This window comes from Balaenoptera ricei, chromosome 18, assembly GCF_028023285.1.
Source record: "Balaenoptera ricei isolate mBalRic1 chromosome 18, mBalRic1.hap2, whole genome shotgun sequence".
Lineage (NCBI taxonomy): Eukaryota > Metazoa > Chordata > Mammalia > Artiodactyla > Balaenopteridae > Balaenoptera > Balaenoptera ricei.
This window is the reverse complement of record NC_082656.1, coordinates 10,199,754-10,215,333: the sequence shown is the minus strand read 5'-3', so window position 1 is coordinate 10,215,333 and position 15,580 is coordinate 10,199,754. Positions and strand designations below refer to the sequence as shown.

The 15,580-nt window shown below is 36.7% G+C and overlaps 1 protein-coding gene across 4 annotated transcripts in view; it reads right to left on the bottom strand.

The window, feature by feature from the left end:
* The window catches only part of RFC3 (replication factor C subunit 3), a 775,950-nt gene extending 760,592 nt beyond the window's left edge, over positions 1-15,358 (bottom strand). For all 4 annotated transcript variants that reach the window (XM_059902817.1, XM_059902818.1, XM_059902819.1 and 1 more), the window contains exons 1-2: positions 14,981-15,358; positions 2,493-2,614 (exon numbers count right to left, since the gene is read on the bottom strand). In XM_059902817.1, coding sequence (XP_059758800.1) covers positions 2,493-2,501 — 9 coding nt within the window. In that variant the 5' untranslated portion in view covers positions 2,502-2,614; positions 14,981-15,358. The remainder of the gene's footprint in view (positions 1-2,492; positions 2,615-14,980) is intronic.
* Positions 15,359-15,580: the final 222 nt, after the last annotated feature.

The window sequence follows — 15,580 nt, the reverse complement described above, 5'->3', positions numbered from 1 at the left end:
AATTTCATTATGATTTTCACTGGAATTGCATTAAATCTATAAAATAATTTGGAAGTAGCTGACTTCCTTGAAGCATTATTTTTGATATACAGAAGCATAATTTCTACTTCTAATTCTCTCAAAGCTCTATCATTTTTTATTCATATAGGCCACAAATACTTCTCATTAAAGGTATTCTAAAAGTTTATACTCTTGTTGCTATGGTGACTGTGACTCCCCTTTCATTAATTTTTAAACAGGTTTACTGAAGTATAATTTATATTTTAAGTATACAATTCAATGATTTTTTTAAAATAAATTACAGAGCTGTTCAACCAGCACCACAAGCCACTCTTAGAACATTTCTGTCACCACAAAAAGATTTCCCTTTTTGTTGATTTCTAATTTGTTTCTGTTACAGTTGGAGAACTTACTTTATATAATTGTAGTTCTTTTAAATATACTGAAATGTTTTATGGTCTAGCATGTGCTCTATTTTGGAGAACACCCACATACACTTGGAAAAAACATGCATCTTGCTTTCATTTCACTGCTAGAGTGTTCTATAAATGTCAGGTCAAGTTGGCTGACAGCATTAAATGTTAAGTGATATAAAAGATATTCTTGATGATTTTCCATCTAGTTGTGCTATCAATTATTGAGACTGGATCATTGAAGTCTCCAACTATTATTGTCTATTTCTCTCTTTAATTCTGTCATTTATTGACTCCTGTACTTGGGGGATATATGTTGATTATGTATACATTCATAACTATTCTATTTTCCTATTGAACTGACCATTTTATCATTATGAAATGTCCCTCTTTGTCCAAGTGTTTTTTGTCTTAATGTATATTTTTTGTGATATTAGAATATTTACTCCAGCTCTTTTATGGTTACTGTCTGTGTGGTGTATCTTTTTCCCGTATTTTAACTTTGTCTACTTGTATCTTTGAATTTAAAACCTGTCTCTTGTAGACAGCATATAGTTAGATCTTGTTTTGTTTTGTTTTGATGCAGTCTGACAATCTCTGCCTTTTGATTGAAGGATTTACCCTATTTACATGCAATGAAAATATTGATTAGTTGGACTTATGCTACTTTGGTATTTGTTTTCAATATGTCTCAAGACTTCTGTGTCCTCTGTTTTTCTTTTACTGTCTTCTTTTATGTTAAATAGATTTTTTTAGTATACCACTTTAATTCCTTTTTTGGGGGGAGTTTAAAGTTTTCTTAGTGGTTGTTCTTGGCTTTACAATAATCTAATTTAGTACAATCTACTATAAGTAATCACAATCTACTTCAGATTAATACTAATTTAATGCCAGTAAAATATAGAAATTTTGCTCCAATATAGCTCCATTTCCTCCCCCCTCATGTTATTATTGTCACATATCTTATCTGTATATAAGCCCAATAACACAGTTTTATTGTCTTATGCAATTATCTTTTAAATCAGTTAAGAGAATAAAAGACAAAAAACAAGTATTTATATAGTCCTTTATATTTACCTCTGTAATTACATTTCTTTCCATAAGACTTTGTTTTATGGAAGTTTTAGGCTTACAACCCAAATTTGAGAAGGAGGTACAGAGATTTCCCATATACCCCCTGCTCCCACATAGGCACAGAGAGCCTCCCCCATTATCAACATCACTCACCAGAATGGTACATATGTTACCAAGGATGAACCTACACTGACACATCACATCACCCAATGTCCATAGTTTACCTTAGGGTTCACTCTTGGTGTTGTACATTCTGTGGGTTTGGACCAATGTATAATGACATGCATCCATCATTAAAATATCACACATAGTATTTTCACTCTCAAAAATCATTCTGCGCTCTACCTATTAATCTCTCTCCAGCCTCCCTGCAATCACTGATCTTTTGACAATCTCCATATTTTGCCTTTTCTAGAATGTAATATAGTTGGAATCATACAGTATGGAGCCTTTTCAGATTGGCTTCTTTCATTCAGTAATATGCATTTAAGGTCGTCCATGTCTTTTAACGTAATTACTTTTTCCATTGTTCTTCATTTGTTCATGTGGATTCAAGTTCCATCTGCTGTCATTTCTGTTCAGCCTGAAGATCTTCTTTAGTATTTCTTGTAAGGCAAATCTGCTAACAACAAATTCTCTTTATCTGAGAATTTCTTTATTCCTTTTTCATTTTTTTGAAGTGTAGTTTTGCTGAATATTGAATTCTTGGTTGACAGTTTTTTCTTTGAATATGTCATCCTGCTGCTTTCTGGCCCCTGTTTCTGATGAGAAGTCAGCTCTTAATCTTATTGTGGTTGCACTGTATATGATGGGTCATTTTTCTCTTGCTGGATTCAAGATGTTCTCTTTGTTTTTGGCTTTCGACAGTTTGACTAATGTATCTTGGTATGGATTTCTTTTGGTTAATACTCTTTAAAGCTCATTGAGCTTCTTGGATACATAGATTAAAATTTTCCATCAAATTTGGAAAGTTTGGGGTCATCTTTTCTTCACAAATTTTCTTACCTCACACATTCTTCTATCTCTCTCCTTTCTAAGGCTCCTGATATATACATGTTTGTATGCTCATGTGTCCTACAGGTCTCTGAGACTGTTCATTTTTCTTTCTGTTCTTCAGAATTCATACCCTAGAGAGAGAGAAACCATATAGCAATTTGAACAGATTTAATATAAAGAATTATTACATATAGCTGAGTATTCAAAGAATGAAGAATTGACTAGTAAAAAAATAAACAAAACCTCTTAAAAACTACAGAATTGGAGATATAAGGAGAAGCCACTATCCCTAGAGCTGAGATGGTGTACCTAAGGAAAGACCCCCTCCCTCCCATCTGAGATTCAGACCTTGTTGAAGTGGGCATGACCATGGCTCACTGAATGACAGAGAAGTCACTGTGGAGCTGCACCAGCAAAACTTGCTGGAAATCCCCCACTAGGGTGCTGGTAACATCTTTTCATAGAGAAGTATATCCCTGGAGACACTCTGATACAAAATTACCCAATGGGAATTGCCAGGGAGGGGGTAGCTGCTAGCCGGTGGGCACTGCTGACTGTCATGTAATTCCGGAGCTGGGAGCTGGAATAGCTGCCTGTACTGCAAGAGCTGGGAGCTGGAGAAGCCACACAGGCAACATGAATCTACCAAGTGGGCTTACTGGAACCAGGAAGGAAAACCCTTTCTTCCTACAATGCCTTTCCAGTACCCTCTGCTGACAAACTTTATTGACAGCTGGCAAAGGGGAAAAAAAAAAAAAAAAAGTTAAAAAAAAAGTTTAAAGGTCCCAAATCCATTTTCATAGAACAGGAAAGGAAGGGAAATTTGGAACTGAGAGGCAATATATTGATAATGGGCACATTTCATTCCTTTGGTCATTCATTTCCATATGCAACTTTCTACACACATTTTAATTCCTATATAGCAACAAAATATATTTCCAACAAACATGATACAGCTATCCACCTTACAAGTATAAAAGCTCTCCCCCTTTCCCCAAAATGAAAGATACATACACAGTCCGAACAGTTAATGTGTCCATCACAGGCTATAGTAAAAAATCCTCAAATTTAGTCACAGTTTCACTGAATATTCTGTTACCCAAAGACTAAATCATAAAGTTGTTTCCAGAAGCTTGTATATAAAAATAAAAATGAGAGAGAAGAAAATGGTTAGTATATATAAACACATGCATATAGCAAGGAGAAAATATGCAAAGGTGATACTCATTTCTGTAATTAGTGTCACAGCTGTAGATGGTATCTATGGATTTCTTCTTTACCCATTCCATCTTTCCCTTACCCTCAGCCAAAACCTTGACTGCTCTGAGCCCTTTACCTGAGTGACCCAACCTTCATTCCTGAAGGGTGTGCATCCTCAATTGTTCCGCCTTTTTTGGTTGCTATAGTTTTACATTTACCTTTACTATTGGGCATGGAAGTAATAAGATGTGCCCCCTGAGAATCTCCTAGGATCCAAACATAGTCCTTTTTGCCTCCAACCCAATTTTTACATTGTAGCATAGATTAATCACTGCATCTTTTTTTTTTTCTTTCTTTCTGTGTTGGTTCAGTGACATAGGAGTCCCAAATTGCTAGTCGGAAGTATCATCTTCCAATTAAATGGAATCATTGTTGTGTCCCTGATGGAAGCATTCTGTGCTTGAGGACTAAGAACTCTAAACCAGAAGCGCTCAAAGCTGTGGTACGGAAAGCAGAAATTCTGCAAGTGAGTTATTACACATTCATTTCTTAATTTCTAGAACCATGTAGTCTATGAGGGAAACAGCACCGTGTAATGGTCTCTGATATTTTTTTTAATTTATTTTTTTGTTTGTTTATTTATTTTTGGCTGTGTTGCATCTTCGTTGCTACGCACAGGCTTTCTCTAGTTGTGGCGAGCAGGGGCTACTCTTTGCTGCGGTGAGCGGGCTTCTCATTGTGGTAGCTTCTCTTGTTGTGGAACACGGGCTCTAGGCGCGCGGGCTCAGTAGTTGTGGCGGATGGGCTTAGTTGCTCCACAGCATGTGGGATCTTCCCGGACCAGGGATCAAACCCATGTCCCCTACATTGGCAGGCGGATTCTTAACCACTGCGCCACCAGGGAAGTCCCAGTCTCTAATTTAAAGCATTTACATATCATGTAAAAAAGAACTCCATCCTTTCAGGGTGTGGTCTCCCAACGGGCATCATAACAGAGTCTTCAGTAAGTCATTGCAACTTCCTAGTTAAGCCAGCATATCCTCTGTTAATAATACTTTCTCTCCTCCACTACATTCCTACTACCTTCTCTAGAATTTGCAAAACACTTCAATGTAAAAATTGGTGAGAGCAGAATTCCCTATTTATCCCAGTTTTAAAAGGAATGACTCAGTATTTTATTTTTAAATAAGGTTAAAATGGGCATTGGTTTGAAATACACATCTTAACATGTGAAGGAATTAGTCTTCTAAGTTATGCTTTTCAAAAAACATTTAAGTATAGAATTCCACTAAATGATTTTGTAAATACAATGGATAAAACAGTACATGATTTTATTTTACCTATTGATACAATGTGATATCAATACATTTCTTGATATTGAAGCATCCTTATTATATTAGCTTCTGCTGCAGTAACCAAAAAACCCCCAAATCTTTGTAACACAAACATGTTACATCAAGGCTGTAGACTGCAAGCTCTATTACAGCCTGCAGGTTGACTGTAGGTCAGCTCCACTGTTTTCCTCCTGTGTCCAGGTTGAAGGAGCAACAGTAATCATAACAGAGGAGAAAAGATGGGTTGAGATGAATCATGGAACTGTTCTTAATGCTTGTGCTTGAAAATGGCAAATCTGACAATGATTCAGATTCCACTGGCCAAAGCAAGTCACATGGTCAAGCACAGCATCAATGAGGTATAGAAATATACTCCTTCAACAGCGTGGGGAAGGGAGAATGAATATTTGTGAAAAGTAAGTAATGCAAACTGTCATACTTATATTCAAAGAACAGACCCTTTTGGGCCATGGTAAATTATTCTTTTAATATACTATTAAATCTATGTGCTAATATTATATTATTCATATGCATAGTCATAAGTGAAAGTGATGTATAATTTTCATGCTTTTTTCCAAGGGTTTGGTAGGATGATTATATTTGCTTAGAATGAACTGGATATCTTTCTATATTTTTCTCTATGTTCTATATATGGATCTATCTATTCCTCTTAAGGATAAAAGATTTCACCAGTACCATTTAGAACCAGAGCCTTTTGGGGGAAGTAATTAACTGGGTAACTTTTAAAAAATTCTTTTTCTGTTATTGGTAGAATAGCATTAGATTTTTTTTAAGTAGTTTTGATTTTCCTAGAAATCATCCTCTTCATGAAATTCAAATTTGATAGTGGTAAGTTATATATACATATTTAACATATGTTTTCTACATGTTATAACACCTCCATCACTTCTAATTTTTACCGGACTTTCCACATTTACTATTTTGTGATTTCTTCACTTTTTTTTTTCCTATTTTCTAATGCATTTACTATCATTGCTTTTATCTTTACTGTAGTCTTCCTTTTGCTTTCTTCTTTTTCATTTTCTAAATTATTTAATAAAAGTCTTGCTCATAGAATAAAAAATCTAGCTATAGCATTACATAATTCCATTAAAATGAAAACTCAGTGAGAGCTGTATTTCTACCCCTTTGTTCATTAATAATCCTCAAGTGTCTAGCACAGTATCTTCTTTGCACAGAGGAGTTTCACAATATTTGATAACATTCAGAGGAATCTGTTTCTGTATTCTTTGTTTCCTTTTAGACACTATGGTTATTTTTTAATTCCAAGAAGCTTGGATTTTTGTTTAAACTTCCATTATCTTATCTAATTTTGTGGTTCTCAGACTTTAACATCCATCAAGATAGCTTGGAGAACTTGCTAAAACACTGAGTTTTAAATTTTAAAACATGGGCCCTACCCTCAGAGTTTCTGATTTAGTAGGTTCGAGGTAGGGCTCTAGAATTTGTATTTCTAACAAGTTCCCAAGTGATGCTGAAGCCATGCTGGGGTTTACACTTTGAGATTTACTGGCTATTTCACTGTATGAGAATGTTAATTGTTTCTGCTTTGGAAAATTTATTGAGGTATCTACCATTTTAATTTTTTTTTTTTAAAGATTTATTGATTGATTGATTGATTGATTGCTATGTTGGGTCTTCGTTTCTGTGCTAGGGCTTTCCCTAGTTGCGGCGAGCGGGGGCCACTCTTCATCGCGGTGCGCGGGCCTCTCACTATCGTGGCCTCTCCTGCTGTGGGGCACAGGCTCCAGACGCGCAGGCTCAGCAGCCGTGGCTCACGGGCTTAGTTGCTCCGCGGCATGCGGGATCCCCCCAGACCAGGGCCCGAACCCACGTCCCCTGCACTGGCAGGCAGATTCTCAACCACTGCGCCACCAGGGAAGCCCTAATTATGTTTTTAAAATCCTAAGTATCATCATTTCTTTTTTGTGTAATTGAAGACAGACTAATAGTTGTATAGTAAGATGTATATTAAAACAACAAACCTTGTTGAATTCTCTAAGTTAGTATTATTGTATAGCACAAGACTGTAATCTTTTTAGGCATTCCTGGAATTTTTAAATAAAAGACTTATTACAAACTTACAATTGGTTTAGTTAACCAAAATGTACCACTTTTTTCCAGTATTAAGTCTGCTAGCTACATATCTCTGCTATTTCCTGAGAGGCCTGATTTTGCAAAACCTTACCTATATGCCAAACATTCAGAGCGTTACGTTGTGGTTCAGACATCACATTTTCCTCACCAGTCTACTTCACAGCAATAGCTTTAGTCCTTTTCATGAAACTATGTTGTGTCAAAAAGCTTTCTATGCAGTGTTCTACTTTTAAGAAGTGATGGGCCTTGTACATTTGGATTTTTTTCAACCAGTGGTTCCAGGTTAAGAACCTCTTCCAAATTCTTTAGTCAGTTTTCTGGAGTCTGCCATGTCCTCTTTTTCTCAATTACATATTCTACTTCCAAAAGTCTTCCTTCCCCTGGCTGTCATTATCTTTTCTCTATGGTATATCTTTTATTGCAGTATTTTAAAATTATCCTATGCATTGCTTTCTGCTATAAGTTCTACTTAACATGATATTAATATTGATGCTTTACTTAGTTTGATACAAGTATGCTCATTGTTTCATTTGTGATTTTTCTGAATAATTTTTAGATGCATCTCTTGTAAGTAATAAACCACTGGATTTTGTTTCATTATACATCCACTCCAAGAGACTTTTTAGTGTACAGATGTAAACAATTTATAATTTTTGTAACTCTTACATAATTCATCTCATTATACAGAAATCAGAAAGCACAAGTACAACAAAAGGAAAAATCAAATAAAATTAGCTATAACCCCATCATCCATACTCAGGGACTGTTACCATTTGGAAGTATATACATTAAGATTTATTTCTATATATTTGGAAAAAGGACACCTATTATACCATTTTGTAATATGATTTTCACTTATCTTTCCAAGTCAACACTCTTCTTCAACCTCATTTTTAAGGATTGCTTAATACCCTATTGCAAAGATATGTTTATGTAACCTACCCCCTTACTATATATTTGTTCCTAATTTTCTATTACAAATACAGCTCCTCATACCCATATCTTTCTAGTCAACTGATTATTTCCTTGATCTAATTTACCAGAATTAAAACTATTAAGTCAAAAGTCATAACTATTTTTAGGGTTCTTGGTGTATTAATGACATATTACTTTCCAAAAAGTTTATTAAAATCGGAACTCCTACCAGTTACATGAGGGAGTCCACACTTAGGACTGCCAGAAAAAATAAAAGCTGCCAGTTAAATTTGAATTTCAGATAAACAGAAAATAAGCTTTTAATATAAATATGCCCCAAACATTGCATATTTGTTGCTTATGTGTAATTTAAATCTAACTGGGCTTCCTATTTTTATTTATTACATATGGCAACCTTATACCCACTGCATCTTTGTCAGAATTGAAAATTAATTTTTAAAACATTTGGGAAGTGAGAAAAGTAGAGCTTTTATGTATAATTCCTTTTAAAAAAATCTGCTTAGGTTCCTTTCTGAATTATATTAGGGTATTTTTAAAATATATTGACATACTAAGGCCAAATATTTTCTCTAATTTATTTGCTCTTTAAATTTTTAACAAACTTCACAACTTTTACAAACTTAAAAATTTTTATGTAACAAGAATTATCAACTGTTTTTTCCTTTGATTTCTGATTGCTTTTGTGATTTAAAAAAGGTCCTTTCCTCCTATCCAAAGATTGGATATTCATCTGCATTTTCTTCTGATTTTTGGTTCTGCTTTTCTTTATATGCATTACTTTGTTCTACCTCGAATCTATTTTGATGCATGTATATTTAACTCACTTCAAATACAAGAAATGCAATTCTTTTCATATAAAATACTCTTTGGACATATTATATTTGGGGCATTGCTATAAATACTCTTAGTATTTATAACTGTTTTCCTCAAGCATTGGAGTTGTTTTAACTTTATTCCTTCACCTAGCATTACTTATCAACATAACAGTTATATTCCCAAAATGTGTTACTGTAAAAGAAAGCAGGCATGAAGTATTTAAGGCCTTAGAGCTAAAGCACAGTTAGGGGACTGTCGCTATAAGTGAGTCTAAAATAATGACAAACAGCTCATTAAATAAACGAACTAATGGCATTTTAAGTACTTTTGTTTTAATAAATTTATTTATTTTATTTATTTATTTTTGGCTGCATTGGGTCTTCGTTGCTGTGCATGGGCTTTCTCTAGTTGTGGCGAGCGGGAGCTACTCTTCGTTGCAGTGCGTGGGCTTCTCATTACAGTGGCTTCTCTTGTTGCGGAGCACGGGCTCTAGGCACGCAGGCTTCAGTAGCTGCGGCACATGGGCTCAGCAGTTGTGGCGCACGGGCTTAGCTGCTATGCAGCATGTGGGATCTTCCCTCCCGGACCAGGGCTCGAATCCATGTCCCCTGCATTGGCAGGCGGATTCTTAAGCACTGCGCCACCAGGGAAGCCCCATTTTAAGTACTTTTAAATAGTAATAATTGGCCTCGTTCAATAACAACTCCTCTTCCTAAGAACTATTTGGGATTTCCTTAGCCCATCAATTTTCTCAAGATGCTTATGAATGTGTTTTTGCTTTGTTATAAATACGCATTTTAAGAAGCATTTTTCCTTGGATCTCCACCAAATGATCAGTGTTTTACAATTTTATGATTCAGTTACCTTATGTAACTTAGGTTAATTGAAGGAGAAAATGCCAGTATTCTGTGAGATATTCTGGAAACCCTTCCTAATGCATTGTTTTATGTTTAAGAGAACTTAATGCCAGTGCACAAACAACCACAGTAGAACACTACTCTTACTCTGAAGCTTTCACATGTCTCGATTTCTTTCCTTTGGTTTCCTATATTTTTCCCACACTTCATTAGAAAAATATCTACATAAACCTCTCTTCTATATATTTTACCTCCTTTTTCTCTTCCCAAGATCCCATGTTTTCTTGTAATTTTAAAAATTATCCTCAAGAAAAATCACACATATGCTTACAAATATAGTATCCTAAATTCTCACATTTGTGGGAAAAGCACAAGTACATAAATACACATTTGTAGAATTTTGTACAACAGGAACTGTAGCTAGGAAGACATCACTATACTCAACACAAAGTGTTTAACAGAAATTTGCTTAATGGGACTGACTTCCATCTGGAATGGAAGCACATTTAAGGCAGTGGGGTTGATACAATGGCTACAACTATATGACCAAAACATCAGGGCTACTGAAAAAGAGGTAGACACAGTTAGTTCAGTAATGTTAATGACTAATTCTGATCAATAATTCTGATTAATACTGATCAATGGTTAAAGGTTCATAATACAGTACAGCATAACAGCTGAAAAAGACCTCCTGAGAAATGGCTATTTTTGTGGTAATATTTAAAAGTCATATAAATATATCCTTATATTTTTACTTTTTCCAAACTATCTGTATTATAATTGGCATTGCTATAGCATAGGGAGATCAGCTCGGTGCTTTGTGTCCACCTAAAGGGGTGGGATAGGGAGGGTGGGAGGGAGACGCAAGAGGGAGAAGATATGGGGATATATGTATACATATAGCTGATTCATTTTGTTATACAGCAGCAACTAACACAACATTGTAAAGCAATTATACTCCAATAAGGATGTTAAAAAAAATAAATAAATAATTGGCATTGCTCAACTAGTATGGTAAGCTTAGATACTAAAATATTTTATCTGTATCAAATGTCAAGAGTTTTAAATGTACTGCTACCAAAAACAACTATGGTCTGAATCAGTACTCTTACCAGTTTAGGAGTTAATTTAATTCATCCATATATCAAATTATATCAATTATTACTGGAACACGTGCAGTGTGTTAGTCTATTTAAATTGATTGCAGGGCTTCCCTAGTGGCGCAGTGGTTGAGAATCCGCTTGCCAATGCAGGGGACACGAGTTCGATAACTGGTCCGGGAAGATCCCACATGACACAGAACAACTAGGCCCGTACGCCACAACTATTGAGCCTGAGCTCTAGAGCCCACGAGCCACAACTACTGAGCCCGCGTGCCTAGAGCGCGTGCTCTGCTACAAGAGAAGCCACCGCAATGAGAAGCCCGCACACTGCAACGAAGAGTAGCCCCCTGCTCGCTGCAACTAGCGAAAGCCCGCACGCAGCAATGAAGACCCAATGCGGCTAGAAATAAATTAATTAAAAAAAATTTTTTTAAATAAATAAATAAATTGGTTACAAACATGAAATGATACTATTTTAACAACACAATAATAAATGTGGCTCACCACTGGGGAGAAGAGCCATTAAATTGAGTACAGCAGATTAATTCAAACTTACTTCCAAAGAATAACTTAACAGAAATGACAGGCAGTTTGGATGAGATTTAAAGCATAACAAGCCAACAGATTAGAAAGTCTGAGAACAGTATCTCCAACACCATAAAAAAGCAGTATTAAGGCTATAGAAATTCAACTGCCAGTGACTGACGAAAAGATTATATATTGCCAGTATACAAAAAACAGAAAAATTGATCCCAATACCAAGTCAAAATGTGAATACCAGTATTGTTAGGGTAAAACGAAAAGTATTAATAAGTCCATTGATTGTGGCAAAAATAACGCTGATAAAAAGATGTCTAGGGAATTCCCTGGTGGTCCAGTGGTTAGGAGTTGGCATGTTCACTGCCAGGGCCCAGTTTCAATCCCTGGCTGGGGAACTAAGATCTCACAAGCCGCGCGGCCAAAAAAAAAAAGATGTCTATAACAGTTAAGACACTATAAGAGCTGAATCATCTTATTTTGAAATTTCTCCTCGGAGAAATACTTCTTTCCACAGATGTTCACTACATATCCATTTACAAATTACGTTTTTAGGAAATAGGAGGGAAGTTTAAAAAGTAAGCAAATGGAACCCAAAATTAATGAATAGAAAATACATTTGAAAGCAAATCTGACACTGAAGTTCTAATCTAATTACTGTATCAAACTCCACCAATCCTTGACTGAAAGTAAACTACATCATCTCACATAATGCTTAAGGACAAAATTAGCCAAGATAAGTGGTGATGTTAATAGCCATAATAAATAAATATCATAAATTACTAACTACATTTAGTCAACAAAGTAGGGTTGTTTAATAATGCTCCCCAAAATAAAACAGGTAGCATTTCTAATGAGTAGTGTGTTTTACATCACACCTCCGTTCATCATGAGGGGATTTGTAACAAGTTTCATTTAAAATGAAACACAGAACATATGCCTTTCTTTCCTTGGTTTAAACTGTTTATAATTACTCAGATACAAAGTACTCTGATTCTTAGAGCACTATCATGGTTTTAGGTGTTCTCAACCATTTTTTTTCTAATGGAGATTCATTCATGTTAGAAGGAAAAAGAAAAAAACTGAAGTCCAGTGAACGGAATAATAATGACTTTTAAAAACTGAGAAGTAGAAAATTGCAGCCAAATGATAACTGGCAATTACAAACGTATAAAACAATTCATAAATATAAAACCTCACATAATTTTTAAAAGGTAATGTGGAAGAACAGCAATAATTAAGAATAGTTAACATCTCAAATATAACACTGATGATACACCGGCAGGAAAGTAACTTTGAGCATTATGGGAATTCCAATCGCCTGCATGTGTTCATATACAGCAAGAGTTTGCCAGGAGTTGGTGGAACCACAAAGCTCAATAGAGTACTGAATTAGAATCCTCAGTTATTTGTGGTAATGCAATAATTTTAGTCTATGAATATCAAATCTAGTAAGGCTGAATAACTCATTCAGTAGGTTACTTCTAAGAAAGCTTTAGTTGTTAGCAATAATTGGTCTACGAAATTGGGCTCATTCGTATGTAAGTGCAAACAATGAGCTTTGCGTTCTTCCTTAAGGAGGACTCTCAAAGCCCATGAATCTGCTTTAGAACACAACTGATTTAGGGAACCCAGTGTCTGACACAGAGCTAGAAATGAACGATCTAGTGGATGAACCTAAAATATACAGAAATTGATTAATATCTAATTTTATAAAATCGTATAAGGTACCATCTCATTGATCTGATGTAATTTTGTGATGAATTACTTAAATTTTAGAGAATATGAATTCATTCCTCAAAGTTCACAATGAATTCATTCCTTTACTCACTTCAATGACATTATCAAAATTGCTTTTCACTCACAGAAACTTTACTGAATTATTGCAAAAGCAGCATTTCAGTTGTCTTCATTGATCTTTAGATATATTAATTTACAAATCGAGGGTATATCACTTATTTTTTTATAATAAGGTGAGTTACATCAAAGCAAACATTCTAAACTTTTTTTACCAGTTTTAGGAATAATTTCAGTTATGAACATACAAACCTATCCCAAAACATCTGTATTTCAATTAGGTGCAAGGATAAAACTTCTAGTGTGCAGTGCACTTTTTTCACTGTCAATAAATGCAGTGCCATAGTCAGGACTTGACAGAATTAACCTAAGAGAAAAGGTCTGCAGAAAAGATTAAGTAAGCCATTTTTACAGATGAGATGACTGTTTTTTCAAATGAAAACACTGTACATTTGTAAACGGCACGATATAGGTGGAGTGCGGTTGGTACAGGATTTGGAGAAACAAAGGAATTTGGGGAGACGGAAAAGGACTTTGGAAAAACCTGGTGTCTACCAAAAAGCAAAATGAGAATGTTAGGTTATAACAATTCTGTCCTTAAATCTAGTCATTTCCCTTTTACTGCCTTTTAACAGCTAATGTGAAGGACAGAAATTACAGCAAAATAATTGAAATATTTAGTATACCTGGTGTCACAGCACCCTCTATCACATGATAATATACAGAACACGTTTATGTGTAGTAGTCGCTTTAATGTGCGAATATTCATTTATGTAGAACTACCTGGTTTTAATCCTCGGTTTATTACTTCTCAACAATGGATTTCTCCAGCTTCCCTATCATTAGTAACCAACCGCAAGAGCATTATTGACAAAGCAATCCTGAACTCTAAATTATTGCACCTGTGATCCTAGTACCAACAACTTAAGCATCAGCAGAGAGCTTACCATAGCTATAATTATACACCTCTACCCCCTGACCTTCCAAATTAAAAACTTCGGGTTAAGCCCAATCTGTTTTACTAAGTTTTCCAGGGACGTCTGAGGCGTGCTCACGTTTGAGAACCACAGCTGTAGGAGAAACGCCCCGTGGAGCAGTCAAGTCAGTAGTCGCTGAAGGCTAAAGGAAACTTACTTCATTAACTTTCACTAGTACTCTGATACTCAAAGCATCATCCCAATAAGGCAGTTAAGAACAATCCAATGCTAGCTACCTAATATTATCAGGGCTTCAACCTTCCAGGAAAATCGAGACTTTCCAGCAAAAATTCATCATCCAGGGAGAATTTACGTTGACTTTGCTGACGTGGGAGAAATGATGTTTCTTCTCTGGTTAGTCTAATAGAAATACGCCACGCAACCAAATCTATATTCATCCTGAGTGTCCCTGAGGCTACCTTTCCTAAATCTTAACCTGTTTTTATAGCAAACTATCCACTAAATTCCCCGCTCCGTCACTGGCTCCAAACACATACGCTGCATGTTTTTTACAACACTGCTTTACTAAGCGAAAGGAAACAAAAGCTCTTAGAGCAGAGACCAATCTAAGCCACAGAGCCTGCGCCATCTTCCCATCCAAGAGAGAAATGGTGGACCTATGTCTCGACAGATTAAGGAATTCATGGCTGAGGGGACGACTGAGAGGACCTCAGGAACATGGCATGAGAAAACAAACAAAAAAAACGTTTTGTTTTGTTTTTCTGGACTTAAAACTAGAGAAAGAACTCAGTTTCCTCTCCATCTTGGCTATTTATAGCGAACATATACAAGCAGCTTCCGCTTCAAAGTCCTGCAAAGTACCTCCAAAGCGGGAACTCGGCAGGGCGGAGACTCGGGCTCTCCTTCCCGAGGGCGGGAGAGACGAAAACCCGGGCCCCGTTTTCTCTGGAAGGTTCCGAAAGAAAGGCGCGCGCCCCCTCTGCGGGCAGCGAGAGACTCGGCACCAGATGGCGCTGCCGCACCGAGAGCCGGAGCCTGGGCGGCAAGTGAGACGGGAAGAGGCGTCACCGGATCCTTTCCTTCGCGTCCGTCGCCGGAAATGCGCGCTGGCGCCAGCCTCTGGTCCCGGATATTAAGACTTCTAGAGGGTTCCCGCCTGAGGGCGGGGCTAGAACCGGAACCGAACGGCGACCTTCGGGTCTCGGGGCGGAAGCCCCGGGCGGCGCCAGTGGGGGTTGGTTTCTGGTGCGCGCGCCTCGCCGCGGCGGCGGAGGGGAGGGGCCTCGCCGTGCGCTTGCGCATTGTGAGGACGTAGGCGCCGCTGGCGCGTACGTCTGTCTCTGCACGTTTGCTGGCCCTGCAAGGCGATAGTGGTGGCGTAGTAGGGGTTTTTTTGTGGTTTTTTTTTTTGTGTGTGTTTTTTTTTTTCATCTTCCCGCCCACAGGGTTTGGGTTTCTGGC